The sequence below is a fragment of the Moschus berezovskii genome, chromosome 6 (genome assembly GCF_049115385.1).
Source record: "Moschus berezovskii isolate FMDL1 chromosome 6, NW_MosBer_1.0, whole genome shotgun sequence".
NCBI classification, from domain to species: domain Eukaryota; kingdom Metazoa; phylum Chordata; class Mammalia; order Artiodactyla; family Moschidae; genus Moschus; species Moschus berezovskii.
Window position 1 is genome coordinate 79569909 of NC_142465.1, and position 17586 is coordinate 79587494.

Consider the following 17586-nt stretch of genomic DNA (forward strand, 5'->3'; position numbering starts at 1 on the left):
AGATCTCTTAAAAAAAAAAAAAACATAAAGACCACTGTCCTGTCCCCCATGAACTTTCTCCAAGACTCAGATCTCCACTGAAGGGGAACTCAATTCATCAGCACTCAAAGTGAGACTCCTGGGAACATACCTGACATCCCAAGTCTGAGTTCACCAGGTTAAATCAGACCCCAGAGTCAAATCCCAGCAAGGGCAAGTTTCTTAACCACCCCCTCCACTTCTCAATCTGTAAAATTGGCACAGGCAGGCTAGCTGATCCTCATTGAGTGAGGGGCTCAGAGTAGTTCAGGAAAGCAGTCTCCAGTAGCAACGGTCTAGGCAGACCTGCCTTTCTTTTGTGTCTTCTTTTTCTAATAATTTCCCTGCTATTTTGTTTTTCTTCAAAGACCTTCCCTCGCCACCCCCTACCCCCCAACACACAGAAAAAGACAGACTCCTAATACCTGGATAAGACTCCCAAGACCACCTAGGGGACACGGGTACTCACTGAGGGACATAGCTTTCTTTAGGCAGCTGGAGCAACACAAGCACCTTCTCCCAAGAAAAACAGGCCAAAGGCCCCAAAGAAGCCAGGCGAAGCGAGACCCACAAGCCATGACTCACACACACCTGCAGCCCCGGACTCTGTTGAGGGACAGCTGAAGACCGAAGGGCAGGTTCCTGGCAGAGTTGGGAGCAGACCCAGGTCCCACAACCCCCCTTCCCCACCCCCAACCAGTGCAGACCTCCTTGGCTGTGCAGGCTGACTCTCCAAGCTCCTCACATCTTTTTGTTTCCCTTGCTACAAGTGCCCTTGACCCTCACTGTCCACAGTGTTGCCTCTGGATCCAGCAGCAGCCCACATCTGAGGGGCTGTGGATGTATCAGTCCAGGCCCTTCCACCCCTGCCCTCTCCAGTCTCACAAAAAATGAGGGTGGATCTTGTAGCCAAATCCAAACACAGGATCCACATGGGAACTGGTAGTGAGGACAAAGCTCCTTTCCAGCACTGGCCAAGGGCTACAGGTCTTGAACATTCCAAGCAGCAGTTAGGCTGAAAGCAGAACTCCAGAGGGACCCACCAACCACGCACTGGCCCGCATGCAAAAGAGCAGCTGAGCTTGGGACATGAACAAGTGTGTTTGGCTGCCTCTTCTGCTTGGAGGAGGGGATGCAAGGCCCTTAATTTCCTTTCTTCCTGGGATAATCAGTCAATTGTTTTCCCTCCAACTACTCTTTTCAGGAGGGACCAGAAAAGCTCTAAAGCAAAGCGTCTGCATGTGGTATCACCAAGCTCCAGCTCAGGTACTATGAGAAGACAGGAGCGCCTTGGGGAACCTCTGGTTTTCCCTCCACTACTGGCGGGTGGGGACGTGATGGCAGACCAGGCAGCAGCGAAGTCATCCCAGGAGCTCAGAAACAAGCATGCTTTGTTCCTGGGGTTTGAGAAAACCCACACTCTAGGAAATTCAGCCTGATGAAAGTGAAGGACACGTGGCCACACATTTAGGGTGCGCAGTGGGGCCAGATGTTTGGGAACAGCTGGTGGTGACAGCAGAAGGAGCCTGGGGTTTACTAGGACAAATCGTTCTGACAGCTGGGTGGGCAGATGGTCCTGAGGGGGGTTCAAGAGGACCTCAAAATTCTCTGGGCTAATCCCATCAAATCAGTGGACTATCAAACTAAGCCCCGTGGAATGAGCACTGCACCTCAGGTGGGAGGCAGGAGGCTGTACCTCGAGCCCATGGCACTGGAAGTCCGTGGGGCCACAGACATAGAGCAAGTGGCTCCGTTCCCACCCGGCCACACCAGGGAGCTGCTCCATTCACGGGCCACAGAGGCTCTTTGTGCCCGACCGCCCCCTGTCCCCAGGCCTCCCCCCACTGAAGAAACAGACAGAGCAGCTGTGGCGCAGAATTACCCCACGCCGCCCACAACGCCAGGCAAACACACCACACAAAGGCTCCCAGGGTCGCAATTTGGAAGCTCGTGTGCAGGGGGCGGGGGGGCCTGTGAATGAGGTGACGCCCCCTTGCCCAGGCAGCCCCACCAAGCAGCTTTGATCTTTCCAAAGCCCTGCACCTGCTGGGGTCTCCATTAGGGCAAATGCACAGACAATCAGCTTCCTTCTGGTGAGGATGCTGTTGAGGAGGCCAGACAGACGGAGGCAAGAGGGTCTGTGCCCGGGAGAGGACAGCAAAGATGCAAAAACAGGAGTTGATGCCTGATGCCTCCAGCTGAAGAGTTTCAGAAAAAAGGCTGAGATTCTACCCCTGAGCTTATAGGAGTGGACCCATGCCTGCCTAGAGAGCAAAACACGTGCTCTGGGAGATGAAGCAACTAACACACTTTCATAACTAATATTCCCATTTTCAGTATGCTGATAGGCAAGTGCAGGCCACCAATTTGTTTCATACTCAGCGGTCCTCTAACAGGACCCAAGCTTAACTGCAACACGTACAAAAGGCCGAGCAGAGGGTCAGAGTTACCTTCACCTACAACAAATGGCAGCAGCTACAGAGCCCAAGCCTGAATGAGCCCAGGATTGGCTGGTGCTTTACAATGTTCTCACAACTCCTTGCAGATGGGGAAGTGAGGCCCCACGTAGCCATGTCAAACGTTTGGGGAGGGCCAAAATGCGAACCAGGTCCTGGAGGCTCCAACTCGCATGACCTGAATCACTCTGCTTTACTGAGCAGGACCATTTCTTAGAGGCCAACAAAGTAGTTCTAACATAAGTCAACAAGGATACCAAGGGAAGAGTCCCCTGCCCAGGCAATAGCACTTACTCAAATCTCCCCTCCACAGATAAGCAATGTTTCCTTAAGCCCATTTGTTTTTCTGCAAGTCACTAATTCTGAATTTCAATATTAATACCCCAAGAGAAGGGGGCTTTTAATTTGGTCCATACAATATTTTCATCAAGAACTCCTGACTTCCAGTCTCAGGCCTGCCAACACCTGGATGTGTGTGTAAATCCCTTGCCCTCTCTGGGCCTCAATCCTTCCCACCTGCCATATTACATAATAGAAAGCTGGGCGAAGCTGGTCCATTAAGGACTTTTCCACTTAGATAAGTCAATGTATCTCCTTATACTACCAACTGCGAACACCGCCCACTTATGTAGATGAGCCCTGGAACCACCTACTCGTGCAGAGCCCCGCCCACTTACTTAGATAAGTCCTGGGACCGCCCACCTGTATAGAACCCCGCCCACCTATGTAGATAAGTCCTGGCACCGCCCACCCACGCAGAGCCCCGCCCACTTACGTAGATGAGCCCTGAGTAGTAGCGCTCCTTGAGGTTGTGCAGCACTGAGGCTTCGTTGAGGCACGTGAGCTCCGCCATGTCTTCCACCTTGGAGAACTTGGGTGGATTCATCTTCTGGATATCATCCTTGTTCACCTTCACCTTCTTCCCGTTCTCCACCAGCTCCACAATGGCCTCCTCACCCATCTCTTCCTTGAGGCTGGCGGGCTCAAAGCCACTCTTGTCAGAAGGCACCCATACCAGCTTCTTGGCAGCCCAGTCGGCCTGGGCCAGGGGGTTATTGATGAAGTTTTTATCCACATAGAGATACTTATCGGCAGCTTGCTGCGCCATGGTGACTTACAGCCAGGACCTAAGGGAGAAAAAAGGATAAAAGGTTAGCTATGTACCACATGGGCTTCCCTGGTGGCTCAGAGGTTAAAGCGTCTGCCTCCAATGCAGGAGACCCGGGTTCGATCCCTGGGTTGGGAAGATCCCCTGGAGAAGGAAATGGTAACCCACTCCAGTATTCTTGCCTAGAGAATCCCATGGACGGAGAAGCCTGGTAGGCTACAGTCCACGGGGTCGCAAAGAGTCGGACACGACCGAGCGACGGAACGGAACGAATGTACCACACCAGCCACGTTAAGATCACTCATCTCATATCTTTGCAAACTGTACAGCATTATAGTAAGTAAATTATAGATAACCAGGTTGTATAATTTGTCAAAATTTTCTCACTCTCTACTTGCAGGAGAAAGATGTACGTTGCTGAAGAAAAAAGTGATCAAGGATTGTGTAAGGAATTAATGGTAAGATGTATCCTACGGTAAATGCATAATCAAATCTATAAAATCTATAAACAACAATTGTGCCAAATGATGAGCATAATAAGAATCTTGGATAGATGTAATTATAGTCACACTAGGCTACACCCACTAAGGCCAGGAAAGTGACCACACAGTTTAAGAAGACTTCCAACAACAACAGATTTCTAGTGAGCCCAAAACAGGCAACTGACTACAAGTGCACAGAGTGTAAGTCTCCAGTTTAAAAAACTTCCTTATTTCATGGAGAAGGAAATGGCAACCCACTCCAGTGTTCTTGCCTGGAGAATCCCAGGGAAGGGGGAGCCTGGTGGGCTTCCGTCTATGGGGTCACACAGAGTCAGACACGACTAAAGTGATTTAGCAGCAGCAGCAGCAGAGGGAAATTGAGCGGACTCGGGGTAGGAGATGTTGGCCTCAAGGTATGAGCCAGCAGTTTTCTGAAGGTCCTAGGCATGGCGCCTTATTTTTGGAGCACTTGCTTAAATTAAACTATCACAGTGCTCCGAGTTCAGACACAGTGAGCTCAGCAATGTGCACCAAAGCAGATAAGCTACAGGGGGCTAAAAGCTTGGACTTGGTGGCTCAGACAATTTCAGATAAATCAAAACATGCTTCAGGACAAGGGAAAAAGCTCTTGAAACCCATTGTTTCCATTTCGCCTGTGGAAAAGACTCGATGGAAGACACAGAGTAATGTTGAAATATGGAATGGCCCAGAAAAAGAAGCAGTGAAGAAAAATAAAGATTATTCCTCTAAAACTTTACCTTTGGGTAAAATGGATTGTGTAGTAAAGCTTTCACGGCAACGGATTTTGTCAGCTAAAAGTGAGAGTGAAAAAGGCCTAATTAATGCAAATTACCAGCATCCCCTGGTAGAGTCTCTTAGCACAAATAATCCCTGGAAATCTGTATCTGAGCTCATCTCAGAGAAGTGGCTTTTTCATAGCCCAGATTACTGTTCAGTTTCTCACAAGTGTTTTTTGCAGAGAAGATCTCAGTTTGAAACAAAGTTGATGGAAGACCTCATATGATACTAATAAAGAATAGAGATTTTCATGGGCAAAAAAAAAAAAAAACTTTCTTATTTCATGGAGTCAACCAAGAGAAGAAAACACAACACCAGTATGTTGCCAACAGATTTTAATTCCACTGCCCCAAGAAATAAGGCAAAAAGGAAAGAAGTCAGGCTCCAGGAAACGTGAAGAGTAAGTAATGACTGCTTCCCTTTTGGGGCCTAATGTGAAAACGTAACCCTCACAATGCATAGCCCAGGAGAACTTTAGCCCATGTGTGTTTGCTTTTTCTGAAGCTCATTTGCAGAACAAAGATGATAAAGTAAGAACCCCTCACATCTGAGTGGTTTTATAGTTTATGAAATACTATCACACATACTTCTCTATCTCAGAAGATCCTCATCCTAACAACTCTGTAAGGTGGGTAAGGTAAGTGTTATTATCCCATTTTACAGATGAGGAAACAGAAGCTCTGGAGGTAAGGGGCTTTGTCCAAAGTTACCTAGGAAGGGCCCACGCTCCCTGGTCTAACTCCTGCTTCCCACGGCCTAACCACAGTACTTACTCCTGCTCAGATGCTCAGCTGGGATCAGCTGGGAGGACAGCTGTTTTGAGTGAATCAAAAGCAAGACTTAGAAGCCCTGATCTAGAACAGAGCCAGCCAGAGCCACCAAAGGAATAGCCCAGAAGCTCACTGCCTAGCTTACGACACAGAAAGGTTTTTCCCTTGTGAGATCAAGGTCCCCTCCCCAGGTCCAGGAAGCCAGGAGGACCCCAGATCCACATCTAGAGTCACACAGTCTTTCATGCTTCTAGGTCCCAGCAGGAATTGGGATGCCAGGGAGGCTTGGAATGGAGAGAACAAAAGGAAAAGTCTGGGCCATCCAGGCCTTCTTATCTGGGCTCATTAAATGGTTTCCAGATCAAGGCTGAGGGGCTCCCTTGGACTCACTCCAGGAGAGGCTGTTTTCCAGGAAATCTGCTAGCTCCCCACCATCCCCACCCCCAACAAAGACAAGGCAAATCCAAGGGGCAGAGCCTGGCAGCCTCCCCAGCAAGCTCAGTCAGTGGCTTTGTTTACATTCCCAGCAAACCCTGGCAGCCCCTCTCAGGGGACCAAGGGGCACCATCCACCTGCAGGGACCACCCCCAGAAGAAGCAGCAGCGAACAATGCAGGAATGGGATGGCTGCAAACCACCTGGCTGGCCTCATCTTCTGTGTGGGGCTGGAGGATGGGGGGCTGGACAGGCCCACTTCCAGCTGTCCTCACTTCCACACTGGCCAGTCCATTCAAGCAAATCAGAGGCTTCTGTCTGCCAGAGCAAATACCAGTTGTCCTCTGCCTCTCTGCTGTCCATTGTCCATCTGACCACAGGCCAGTCGTCCTCCGCAAAACCCTAGCACTCAGGCTCCCCAAACCAACCTTCCCAGTCACGTCACCACCAAGCTCAAGAACCTGCAACAATCACTGGAAACAGGCCTCACTGGCTGCTGGTTAGCCTTTTCTCAGACCTCAAATAGGTAACTCCCACCAGTATGCAAACAAGGATTCACTTCAACCCTTTCCCCCCAACCCCAAGCCCACTGTTTGTTAAGAGTTCTACCAACCCAGCCCAGTGAAGGGAGTCAACCATTAAGTACCTACCCACCAACATCAAGCTCAGTTTATTCACAACCTTACTTAACCATCTATCACCCTGGGGGAAAAAAAAAAAAAAACCTTAGTACCCCCAGTTTGCAAATGAGTTAACAGCCCAGAGAGGGCAAGTCACTCGCCCACAGTCATCCAACCTCATCATGGGCTAACCCAGATCTGCCTGATCTCTAGGTTTGGGCTCTTCCCAACACACTTGTGCCTGGGGTCTTGCAAAAGAAATCCGTCCAACGTTTTAGTGGGGTTGAAACTGCCAGTAAATTGAGTAGAATACCGGGAGTACAGGGGGGCATATTCCACGACATTCATCAGATATCTACTGGGCATTAGCAGGCAGGTGGGGAGGCTGAGAATGAGCCTTCTGGTGTGGACCGTCTAGCCTGTCAAAAACAGAGCAGGTTGAAACAGCATTCTTGCTCCCTCGGCCTGTGACTCTCAACACCCAGCAGCCCATCAGTGATGTCAGAATGACTCCTGGCTCTCATCAAATGCCAGTTCACCCCAGCAACTCCAACCCTGGGGCAGCAACAAGCCGGCTACCTAGGCTGCAGGCCCTGGGCACATGACCTCCCTGGGAATGTGGGTAAACTGCCCTCTCTTCAGTGAGCCTGGAGGCCATGAACTTACAGCAGGCAGCAGAGGAAGACTCCACCCAATCCCTCCACCTTAAGCTCCTGGTTCTGCCCTACCTTCAGGCCTCAGTGGGAGGGCAGGGGGCAGGTATAGGTCTGCACTGTCTACCTCTGACAGCCATCAGAGACCTGAGGCCAGGCATACACTTCCTGTAAGAGAGACAGGTACACCCTGCGCCCTCAGACCTCAGCCTCCAGTGGGGGCCAGGCCCCCATGGATGGTGAGCTTGAGGAATCCCCACTGGCCTCAGCACCTCAGAAGTTTTCATTAAACACTCCCACTTGGCCAGGCCTAGGACAGAGCTGTTTGGTTTCAGCAACTCTGCTGGAATAATATGCATTACCAGCAATGCCAAGATCAATACACGGGCCTGACCGGTGGGGAGGGCTGCAGAGGTCATGATAAACAATGGAGTTTCTATTCAAGCCCTCCCACTTACACCCAGAAGGGAACGTCCACATTTGAGGGTTCAAGGGGGCACGGGGCTGCAGCTGAGCTCCTGTTTTCACCTGTGTTAGGTAGAGGCTCCTGGGCCCTAGTGCCCAGAGGGGAAGCCAGCGCTGCAGACAGGTTAACACTCACCTCTAAGGACGCAGGTGGAGCAAGCCACCCCTCTCCAGAGCTATGAGCAGTGAAATAAGGATTGTTACAGAAAGGACACGAGGGAGGGACTGCCTGATGGCAGCAGCCAGCACACTGCCATTTCTCCCTGCCCTGTCCTGGGACCATGCTAAATGGCCTCTGAAATTTTTTTAAAACTCCGTGTAACAAAACAATTTACAGAATGAAAGAGACATATCCGCCCCACTTAAATTCCTGACATTCTCCCCACAAAAATTAGTTTTCTGTTTTAATGGTCCCTTCTAGTCCTGGTTCACAGAAACACTTGATTTTTAATTATCACAGGCAGAGCAGGGAATTTATGTTCCCTTCTGACTCTGACCACTTCCCCACAGGGCCCCACAGAGCCTGCTTGTTGATCACTTTTATCCAAATGCTTCATTGTTACAGGTGATGATGCAGAAGCTCTGAGAGGGAAGTAACCACTCCACACAGCTGGAGGAGGGAGGACCTGGGCCTAGGGCCTCTGACTCCAGTCTCAGTGGCGATCACTTTCAATGGCTGTGTAATATTTCAAAGTGGTGGGGGGTTTTGTTGTTGTTTTTTTTTTTTTAAAGGAAAAAAGAAAACCACCACTGACTAGGTCTTTTCCCCTTATCTATTGGACCACCTTGAGATAAATTCTCAAGTGGAGTTACGGGAGCAAAGGAACATCCAAGTGTTTTTACGGTTGCCAGATGTATTATCAATGTGTTTTCCACAGGAGTAGACTGACGTGCTCAGCCACTTAGGGTACCCACATGCAGCATGCACAGCAGCGCTAAGAGAACTGTCTGCAGGAAAGAGTCAGATTAGGGAACCTCAGAAGTCCTGGGAGGACCAGGCCAGCAAGGGGTTAAGCAGAAAGGAGGCGGCTCTGGCGCGTTGCAGATGGGATCAGGCCGGGGCCAGCCCTTCCCATGCTGGCTTCCTGCGGGTGCCAGTCCAACTCCAAGAAACCCAAGGAGTTGCCTTTTTAGGCCATAATCGAGAGGACACAACCAGAGGCTAAATTAGGATTCTCAGGAAATGATGAAACTGAAAGTAAAGAGGTTGACCAAAAACCTCTGCTTTCAACCCAAAATGTCATTCCTCGATTATCTGCCTTCTCCCCTTACCCCTAAAGACCCATTTGGATCTATTACTCCTTCCTGTTTTCGGAAGGAACCCTTTTCTCTCCCCCGCTTCAATTGGTTCTCTTTTTGTTATACTTGTTTGTGTGTTTGTCAGGAAAAGCAACTGCCAGCCCCTTAAAGACAGAATTTATTGTACTAGGACAAATCAGTGGTCCAAACACAGTGAACTTTTCCATTCCTAGACAGTAGGATTTATGTAAGCCTTCCACGGACCAAGTTGTAGGCTTGAGCTTTCAAAGTCATCACAGTTCATCTGAAAGCTACCGTCTTAACTCATTGTAAAGTACTGCAGGCCTGCTACTAAGGTCTTCATTTTCTCAAGCCTCATAATCATTTCATAAGTGGTATGTTATCATAGGGCTTCCCAGTTGGTGCTAGTGGTAAATAATCCATCCCCAATGTGCAGGAGACATGGGTTTGCTCCCTGGGTCAGAAAGATCCCCTGGAGGAAGTCATGGCAACCTACTCCAGTATTCTTGCCTGGAGAATTGCATGGACAGAGGAGCCTGGTGGGCTACAGTCCATGGGGTCACAAAGAGTTGGACACGACTGAAGCAACTGAGCTCGCACGCATGCATGTCATCATAGTCATTCGATGGTGGGGGAAATGAGGTTGAGACAAGTCACAAAACCCAAGTTCAAACTCAGAGCCACTCAACAACAATGCCCTGCTCAGTTTGTACTCAGACTGCCCCCTCGGGCCAGCTCTCCAGGGAGAACGTGACCTGAGAACCCACCCTGGGGAAGCAAACCAGTAAAACAGACATTATGCCGACTCAAGGCTGCAAACCCCATCTCCCCCAACTTAAACTGGCGGAGCTAAAAGTAAGGTGAGGGCCTTGGGGGAGCCATTCAAGTTCTCTAAGCCAAGGTTCCCGGAGAAGGCAATGGCAAGCCACTCCAGTACTCTTGCCTGGAAAATCCCATGGATGGAGGAGCCTGGTGGGCTGCAGTCCATGGGGTCGCTAGGGGTCGGACACGACTGAGCGACTTCACTTTCACTTTTCACTTTCACACATTGGAGAAGGAAATGGCAACCCACTCCAGTGTTCTTGCCTGGAGAATCCCAGGGACAGGGGAGCCTGGTGGACTTCCATCTATGGGGTCACACAGAGTCGGACACGACTGAAGTGACTTAGCAGCAGCAGCAAGCCAAGGTTCCAGTTCAGAGGCCCAGGCAGCCTCAACCCAGACCAGAGCCCTGTTCAGCTTAGTCACCGGTATCTGCAAGCAGGCCCCTTGGATTTCTTTCAATCCCCACCCGCATCCCAGAGAACACAGGTAAACAGGCCCCTTCTTCTCCTTACAGCCACTGCTGAGTGAAAAGGTGCCTGAGTACCACTGTTAAGGAAGGGTCTGTGAAAGTAGCTGCTGAAATATAGAAATTTTCCAACCCAGGAGATTTAATTATTCAATCAACTAATACATACTGAGGCGCTACGTGCAAAAATATTGTGACAAAGGTGCAAAGGACCCAAGGAGCTTTAATGTAGTGAGATGACAGAACAGACGTGCACCACTCGGGACAGTGTCAATCTGAGACTTTATATAGAGTACAGAGTGGACAGAGAGCAAGCTCCTTGGTTTTCTCTCCCTTTCATTAACCAAGCACCAAATATGGGGAGCGTCGGAGATTCCACCAACTGTGGATCAAGACTCCGTGAAGGAAGACAGAGGAACAGCAACTTGTTTATAGGAAAGGAGAAAGAGGTAATTCATTGGAAAACTTGGAAGCCCAAGGGAGTTTCATGGAGGAGATAACATTCAAGTTGGATTGTGGAAGATGGGTAAAATATTGAAGGGGAAGGGGAGAGAAGGTCAGAAAGTATTCCAGGCCAAGGGAGAAGAAGGTGAACTATGAAATTATGTGACCACACGAGGCAGGGCTTCTCAGCCTCAGGACTGTGAACATTTTGCTGCGAGTGCTGTCCTGTGCATTGGAAGATGTTTAGTAGCATCTATGACCTCTACTCACTAAATGCCAGGGGCACTTGGTCCCCAGTTTTGACACCAAAGACATCTCCAGACATTGCCAAAGGTAGGGAGTGGTGGAGGGAGACTACCCCCAGTTGAGAACCACTGAGTTAAGGGATAAACATGAATACATGTTGCAACAGGGATCCAGACCTCTCCTTAGTAAATTTTCTCCCAGCTCTCAAGGGCACAAGTCAACTTTCCTTAAAACTGAAGTCCTCAGCAAAATGATTCCCAGGATCTAAACAATGACCATCATGGATGGCATCACCACCAAGGAAGGACGGTCCCTTTTAAAACACTGTAAATTAAGGGATATGACCATTACTGGACTGGACTGTAAAGATTCCTAAATGCCCAATTAAAAAAAGAAAAAAATCAGGCAAAGGAGGCTGATGTATCGATACCCCTCCTGGCAGGACACAGATCTCCCTTGGAGTCTCCAACATGGCAGCTCAGCCAGTGACTCATAATCAAAGCTCACCAGCATTGAGAGGCCCAGGTAATTAACGGAAGACAGGAAGCAGCCACGCTGGGGAGAGCTCCCAGGGCTGGGCCCGCTCACTCCATCACATCCTGGGAAAGCTACCAAATGCTATTTACTGGATAGTTTTGGCTAATCAGGATCAGTCCCAGGGATGATACCAGGGTGAATGTTTCCCACCTACCAGAGGGATATCTCCACCCGGAGGAGCCACAACCATCATCACACCTGAACTCTCCCCAAATCTGCACTCTTCTGGGTCTCCATTTCTGGCTAAGACGCTGGCCCTCTGGTCACCCAAGACAGTCACTGTAAACTCTTCCCTGGTGGATTAGCAGGCCCTCCGCCAACCTCATGGCCAGCACCCCTTGCTTCCAGACCAGGCCTGCCTCCCCTCCTTTCTGGGCTGTCATAGCCGCCTCCTTACTGGCTCTTCTTCCCCTGAGTCTTCTACCTCCTTCAAATCCAGCCTCCTCACTGCCTTCAGGATGACTCAGCAGCTCCATTTCTATGCATGCTCCTTTCTATTTTATTGATATTACTTTCCCGTTCAAAATAGTTCAAGACTTCCCCAGAATAAAATCTAATCATCTTTGCACAGTGAGTAGACCCCTTGTTATCCCCGTTAATCTCCCCCATGCTCCCAGACCTTCTTCCCCCATCTGCCCTTTCTTTCTCACTCAGCCTAAGCCATTCCCAGCTCCTCAGAAACAATTTCTACACATGCCACTGGGCTTATGCCTCCAGGCCTTTGAAGAAGAGGTGCCCTCTGCACCAGGAACCCTCTCTCAAATAGCTCCACGCTCCATTCTCTGCTGAGAAAGACTTCCCTCATGCCCCTCCCCTCTGGGCTCTGTCCCTGTCTCCACTGCAGTAATCCAGCAGCTGGACCGTCAAGAGGACAGGGGCCAGTTCTCATTCATCTCAATTTCAAACAGCACAAGGCCCGACTCTGGGCAGGCGCTCAATTAAAGTTTCCAGAATGAATGAACATGAAACAAGGTGAAGAGGAGGCAGGAGTAATGGGGAAGGTTTCAAGGAGGCCGGAGAATCCCCTTGAGCTGTGCAAAGAAGCCATAGAGTAAGAGAACTGAAGTGACAGGGAAAGCCAAACTGAAAGCACACATCAGGGTCACAGGCACCTAATTTGTTACAAAACCCAAGCCATCGGTGGACTAATTTTTATATTCTCCCCAAACAAAAAGGGAAAGAAAGCGTATCAGGGCTTTCAGTCCACAAAGAGTACTGAAGCTAAGTTATTGGTCCCCAAGAAGCTCTGCATGCGGCTGAATAAACCATCACAGTTTTCTGGAACCACCTAGCACCCTCTGATTAACCAAGGTGGAGGTGCCTACCATCTACCACCAGATGTAGCAGAAAGGACCTCAGTTGGAGTGGCGTGGCTTCTGCCCTCATGGGGACCCAGGAAAAGGCCTGAGTCACCCTGCCTGCCTCTCTTGGCCCTCGGTCTGCATCCGCTGAGCAAGCGCTGTAGGCACGTTCTCTGGTACCAATTCAGAACACAGAAAGGACTTGGAGAAACCACTGCCACGCAGGGTACCAACTCTGCAGATCCTGAGATAAGTGTTTGTAATGCACTGTGATGGGATGCAGTGGAATGGGCACGAACTTGGAGCCAGATAGCCCTGGGTCTGAATCCTCCAGTTGTCACTCCTGTGATCTTGAAGCTGTGAACACCTCAACTTCCTCACTTTAGAAAGAGAAAAAAAAAAAACACTGACCATGGACAATTGGAGGAACTGTAACTCAACTTCCCAACAAAGAAAACACTCTGACACTTACTAGGAACTCCCCTCCTAACTCCTCTATCTTGTCCTCTTGATCTGATTAATCCTAATCCTTCCTGGAAAGATATCCAGGGCTTACAAAAACCTCCCAGAAGCTTGGTGACTCTCTCTGGGTTACTAGTCCACAGAGAACAACGTAGTCCAATCTGCTGACCCCCAGAGACTGCACAAGCGGACAAGGCAAGGTGGAAATGCTCTATCCCACAGCCCTCCTGCTGAGAGGCACTGGACACCCAGATTCTGAGATGCCTGCAATTAGGAAGCCCACTGCATTTTGTCCCCTCAAGCTTTGTTGTTATTGCTATTGTTGTTTAGTCCCATATCCTTCAAGAAAAATATGTCTCAGTGCTGGTCTGTGATATGCTGGTCTGGTGGGATGTGTGCACGAGGCAGATGGCAGAAGAGCTGGCCTTTGAGTCTGGTGTGGCGCTGACCAGCTGGGTATGACGCTGTGCACATCACTTGCTGGGCGGCGGTGATCAGGCTCAAACAAGATAATGGACACAGAAACAGGGTGATTCAGCCTCTCTGCCGCCCAGAGCCACCCTCACAGCAGCCCCCCACCCTGAGGTGCTTGCTCAGTCTCCCCAGGCTATGAAGGGGGGAGGGGATCCTCCCCACCCCACCTCAGGAATGTTGTTTGCTTACAGAAGAAGCCGGGACTTGTTTCCATTAGCAGTATTCCAACCCAGGCCTGTGTTGATGCTCAGCAGATAAGAAAACCAGACCAGAGACAGGCCAGAGAGGAATTTAGTACCAGAGCCCAGAGAACCCTCCCCCTTTGACCTTCTCTCCTCAGAGGCCATCTGGAGGGGCTTCCCAGGACTCTTGAGTTCTCCAAGACGCAGGGCCTGCACCCAAGGGACCCAAAACCTCAAGAGTGACACCAGAAAGGAGTATGTAGATGCCCTCCTCCTACGTGAGGAATAGGGGGTGGGGGCAGGGGGGTGTGGGAGGGAGTAGAGATTGGCAGTGGGGGCAGGGTGGATGCACAGCTGCTCACCAGTATCTTATCAGCCACTGAGGATTGTGGACTTTATTCTAGGGCAAGGGGAGGCAGGAGAGGGTGACATCATCAGATTTGTATTTTAAAGAGATCACCATCCCTGACCTCCATTTAAGAGGGCAGCAAGAGAAGTCAGCAGTTGAAAAAATACCATGGACCAGCCAGGAGGGGGGCTTCCAACCTGAGAGAAGAAATAGTTCTACGACAAGACTGGGGAGAAAGGGATCCCAGGCCACATAAGGGGGACAAAGAGAGGTAGACCTCACCCTGTGAGCTACCACTTGGAACAGCCCGGCTCAGCGGGGACCTTGGCAGCCCTGCCCAGCTCCATCAGTTCCTCCTAAGTGAGAAGTGGCCCAGCATCCCATGAACTCTGCGGTCAGTGTTACCAAAGTATCTTGGGCATAGATCTGTATCAGGTGTCACGGAGACCAAGGCACCCAGGTGAGTCTCCTCCACTGAGATACCATCCTGTCCTCAGGGCCACGAGGTACATTTTTAATGAATGAATCAAGCAGCTAATCAGGGCAGAAGCAGTTAGTGCTTAAAGACAACTCCACTGTTAAGAATTCCAGGGACTGCCCTGGTGGTCCAGTGGCTAAGACTCCAAGTGCTCAATGCAAAGGTCCTGGGTTTGATCCCACATCAGTTCAGTTCAGTTCAGTTGCTCATGCTGCAACTTAAATAAAACAAGAATTTCCCCCATTCAGAATGACAGCTCTTCTCACCTAAAGAGAAAGATCCCCATGGCCTTTAGAGCTTAACCAACTCCCTCAACCAATGTCTCCATCTTTCCAGCCCCATCTGTCTTGTCCCCTGCCAGACACTCATTCTAACCATGGCTCCCCAAAGGACAGTCTTCGCACCATCACGACCCTCCACTCACCCAAGCAGCCTTTCCTAACACTCATACATTACTGCTCTTTCTCCTCTCCCCAGGCCTGCTCAGGCACAGCCTGCCTTATTCTGGAACTGCCAGATCCTCTCTCTGCCTGCCCCTGTCATCCCCGGAACTCCTTCAGGTGCTGAATGAACCCAGGGTTCAGAGAGAGAGTCCTCCTCAGTCAGTCGACGCTTGTGGACATGACCTTGACTGTTGAGAAGGCTTGGGTTTACAGTCCACATTGTGTCTTCCGGAACCCGGCTGTCCAGGAGAATAACCATTCCCTCCTAAGCCCTTCTGTCTGGTGTCAAGGGAGGGGAGCCTACACATCAGCAATGTAGCTCTCACTCAAAGGTAAGAGGCTGGGCGCACACGCTGCTGGGTAAGTCATCAGCACTGGACCTTAACTCTGCTTTTAATTGATTCAATATTTTGTGTAGTGAGATCACACATGAGCCTCTCCTGCTCGGTAATGAACTTCTATTTGGCTGCCCAGGAGAAACTTCAGAGAAGTTGTTCTAGACATGGGGGTGGGGTCCCCTCCCAAACAGCAAGGTGCAAGTGACACCCCTAGACATGCCCCTAAGTTTGACAAGGTTGACAGAATTGCCTGGCCTGCTTCCGTCAGGAACTGTGCACGGAACACACCACCCTGCCCTCCTGCGGACAGCATCTCTGAGCCTTGAGAGCTCCCCACTCACACGAGGGGCAACTCTGACCTTCAGATTCCTGCAGTGAAGTTATTCCTTCCCTTTGGTTCTGCTGATGATAGCATGGTTTTTCTTTCCCCAAGCCTGCGAGCACAGTTTGCTGAAACCCAACACAGAAAAATAACCATACTGAGAAGATGTAATTATACACCCGCAGTCTCAATGGGAAAGTGCAGGCTGGATTCTGGAGCCCACATCAGCAACAGCTGAGAAGCCCAACCGGAGATCAGAAACACAAGACAATTCTGAAGACCACTCAATCCAGGACCCACCAGGCCTTCGGCAGCTTGTTATTCTGATTGATGTTTAAATGGCACCAAAAACAAACAAAATCCCTGAATATCACAGCCTCTACTACCAACAGCCATCCTGATCCCACTGCTGCCAGGCTCAGAGCTCTAAGGCCACGATGGGTCCCAGGCACCCCTGGGTCCCTGATGACCAATCTGCGTAGATGCTGGGTAACCCCTGATGAACTTTAGGAATGGGGAAGGTTCCAGTCTCCCAAAAGGTCCAAACTCCAAGGACCAAGCCCAACTGACTCTCTGCCACCCATTCTTAAAGTGCCTAAGGACAACCCCAGTAACCCTACATCTTTTCCAAACCTCAGTGACTTTCTTAGATGAGGCAGGAAAGGCCCACAATGAGCCGATTTGTGGCCGTTCAGGGTCATATCAACGTCCTCATTCTTCTCCATCGCCCTTCCAGCTAAATCTGATGTACACTAATCTCCATGCTGTTTCTAAGAGACACATGACTGGTCAACAGCTATCTTCCTGAATTGATCAGGCGGTCACTTAAGACTCCGAGAGAGACCTTCCAAATGGTTAATAACTTATTCATGACCTTTATGAGGAAGGCATCTTAGAAAGAATCAGACTCAGGAGGCAGCCAGACTGGCCAGGGAAATACAGATCCATCGCTTTACTAACAGGACAAACTGGGCCAGGCCGACAGGGCCCCTGGGCCTCGGTTTTTCTGTAAACTGGAGATGCCGTGAGCTGCCCCAAAGGACAGGAGGGATCCCCCAGCGGAGCGAGCTGACAGCCCACAGCCCCAACTCTGCGATGCAGTCAGAGCCCAGCTCGACTCCCAGGACTACTGTGAGGACCCAAATGAACTAAGGCAGGAGTGGTGCTTGGTGGCGCCCCAGGCCTGCTGGCTCCCCGCCCACAGTCTTGCCTCTTCTCTCATGGAGTCGGTGTCGCTGAGCTCGCTCATAATGAGTCAGTCATAAGCACTGCCCTCACAGAGCCCACTTTGGAGGGGTTTGAAGTCACATCCTGCCTCGCCTCACTCGACATGATTTATTCCACCCCAGGAATGCAGCTCATTTCCCAGAATTTTGTAAAGAACTTTAGTTAAAGAGTTTGTTCTTGCAGGGAGCTCCACTTACGGCTCAGCTGTGGAGGGGTGGGAACCTCAGCTCTGCTCAGACCTAAGGGTGGGAACCACACCCATAGTCAGCGCTGAAAGACTGCCCCTCCAAAGGAGCATCTCATCCTTGGGGCGCCATTTTTATTTTTTTAATCTCAAGCCACAATAGAAAAGAATTAATTTAGAAGTTTTATCATAAATATGCAAATGTGTCAAACTAAAGCTTCACAAAATTATGCATACACCCTAG

The 17586-nt window shown here is 50.1% G+C and overlaps 1 protein-coding gene across 1 annotated transcript in view; it reads right to left on the reverse strand.

The window, feature by feature from the left end:
• MYH9 (myosin heavy chain 9) overlaps window positions 1-17586 on the reverse strand; it is an 88236-nt gene that overhangs the window by 52363 nt on the left and 18287 nt on the right. Inside the window, exon 2 of the mRNA XM_055396450.2 lies at window positions 3250-3601. Within this exon, the coding sequence (XP_055252425.1) occupies window positions 3250-3582 (333 nt within the window). The 5' untranslated portion in view covers window positions 3583-3601. The remainder of the gene's footprint in view (window positions 1-3249; window positions 3602-17586) is intronic.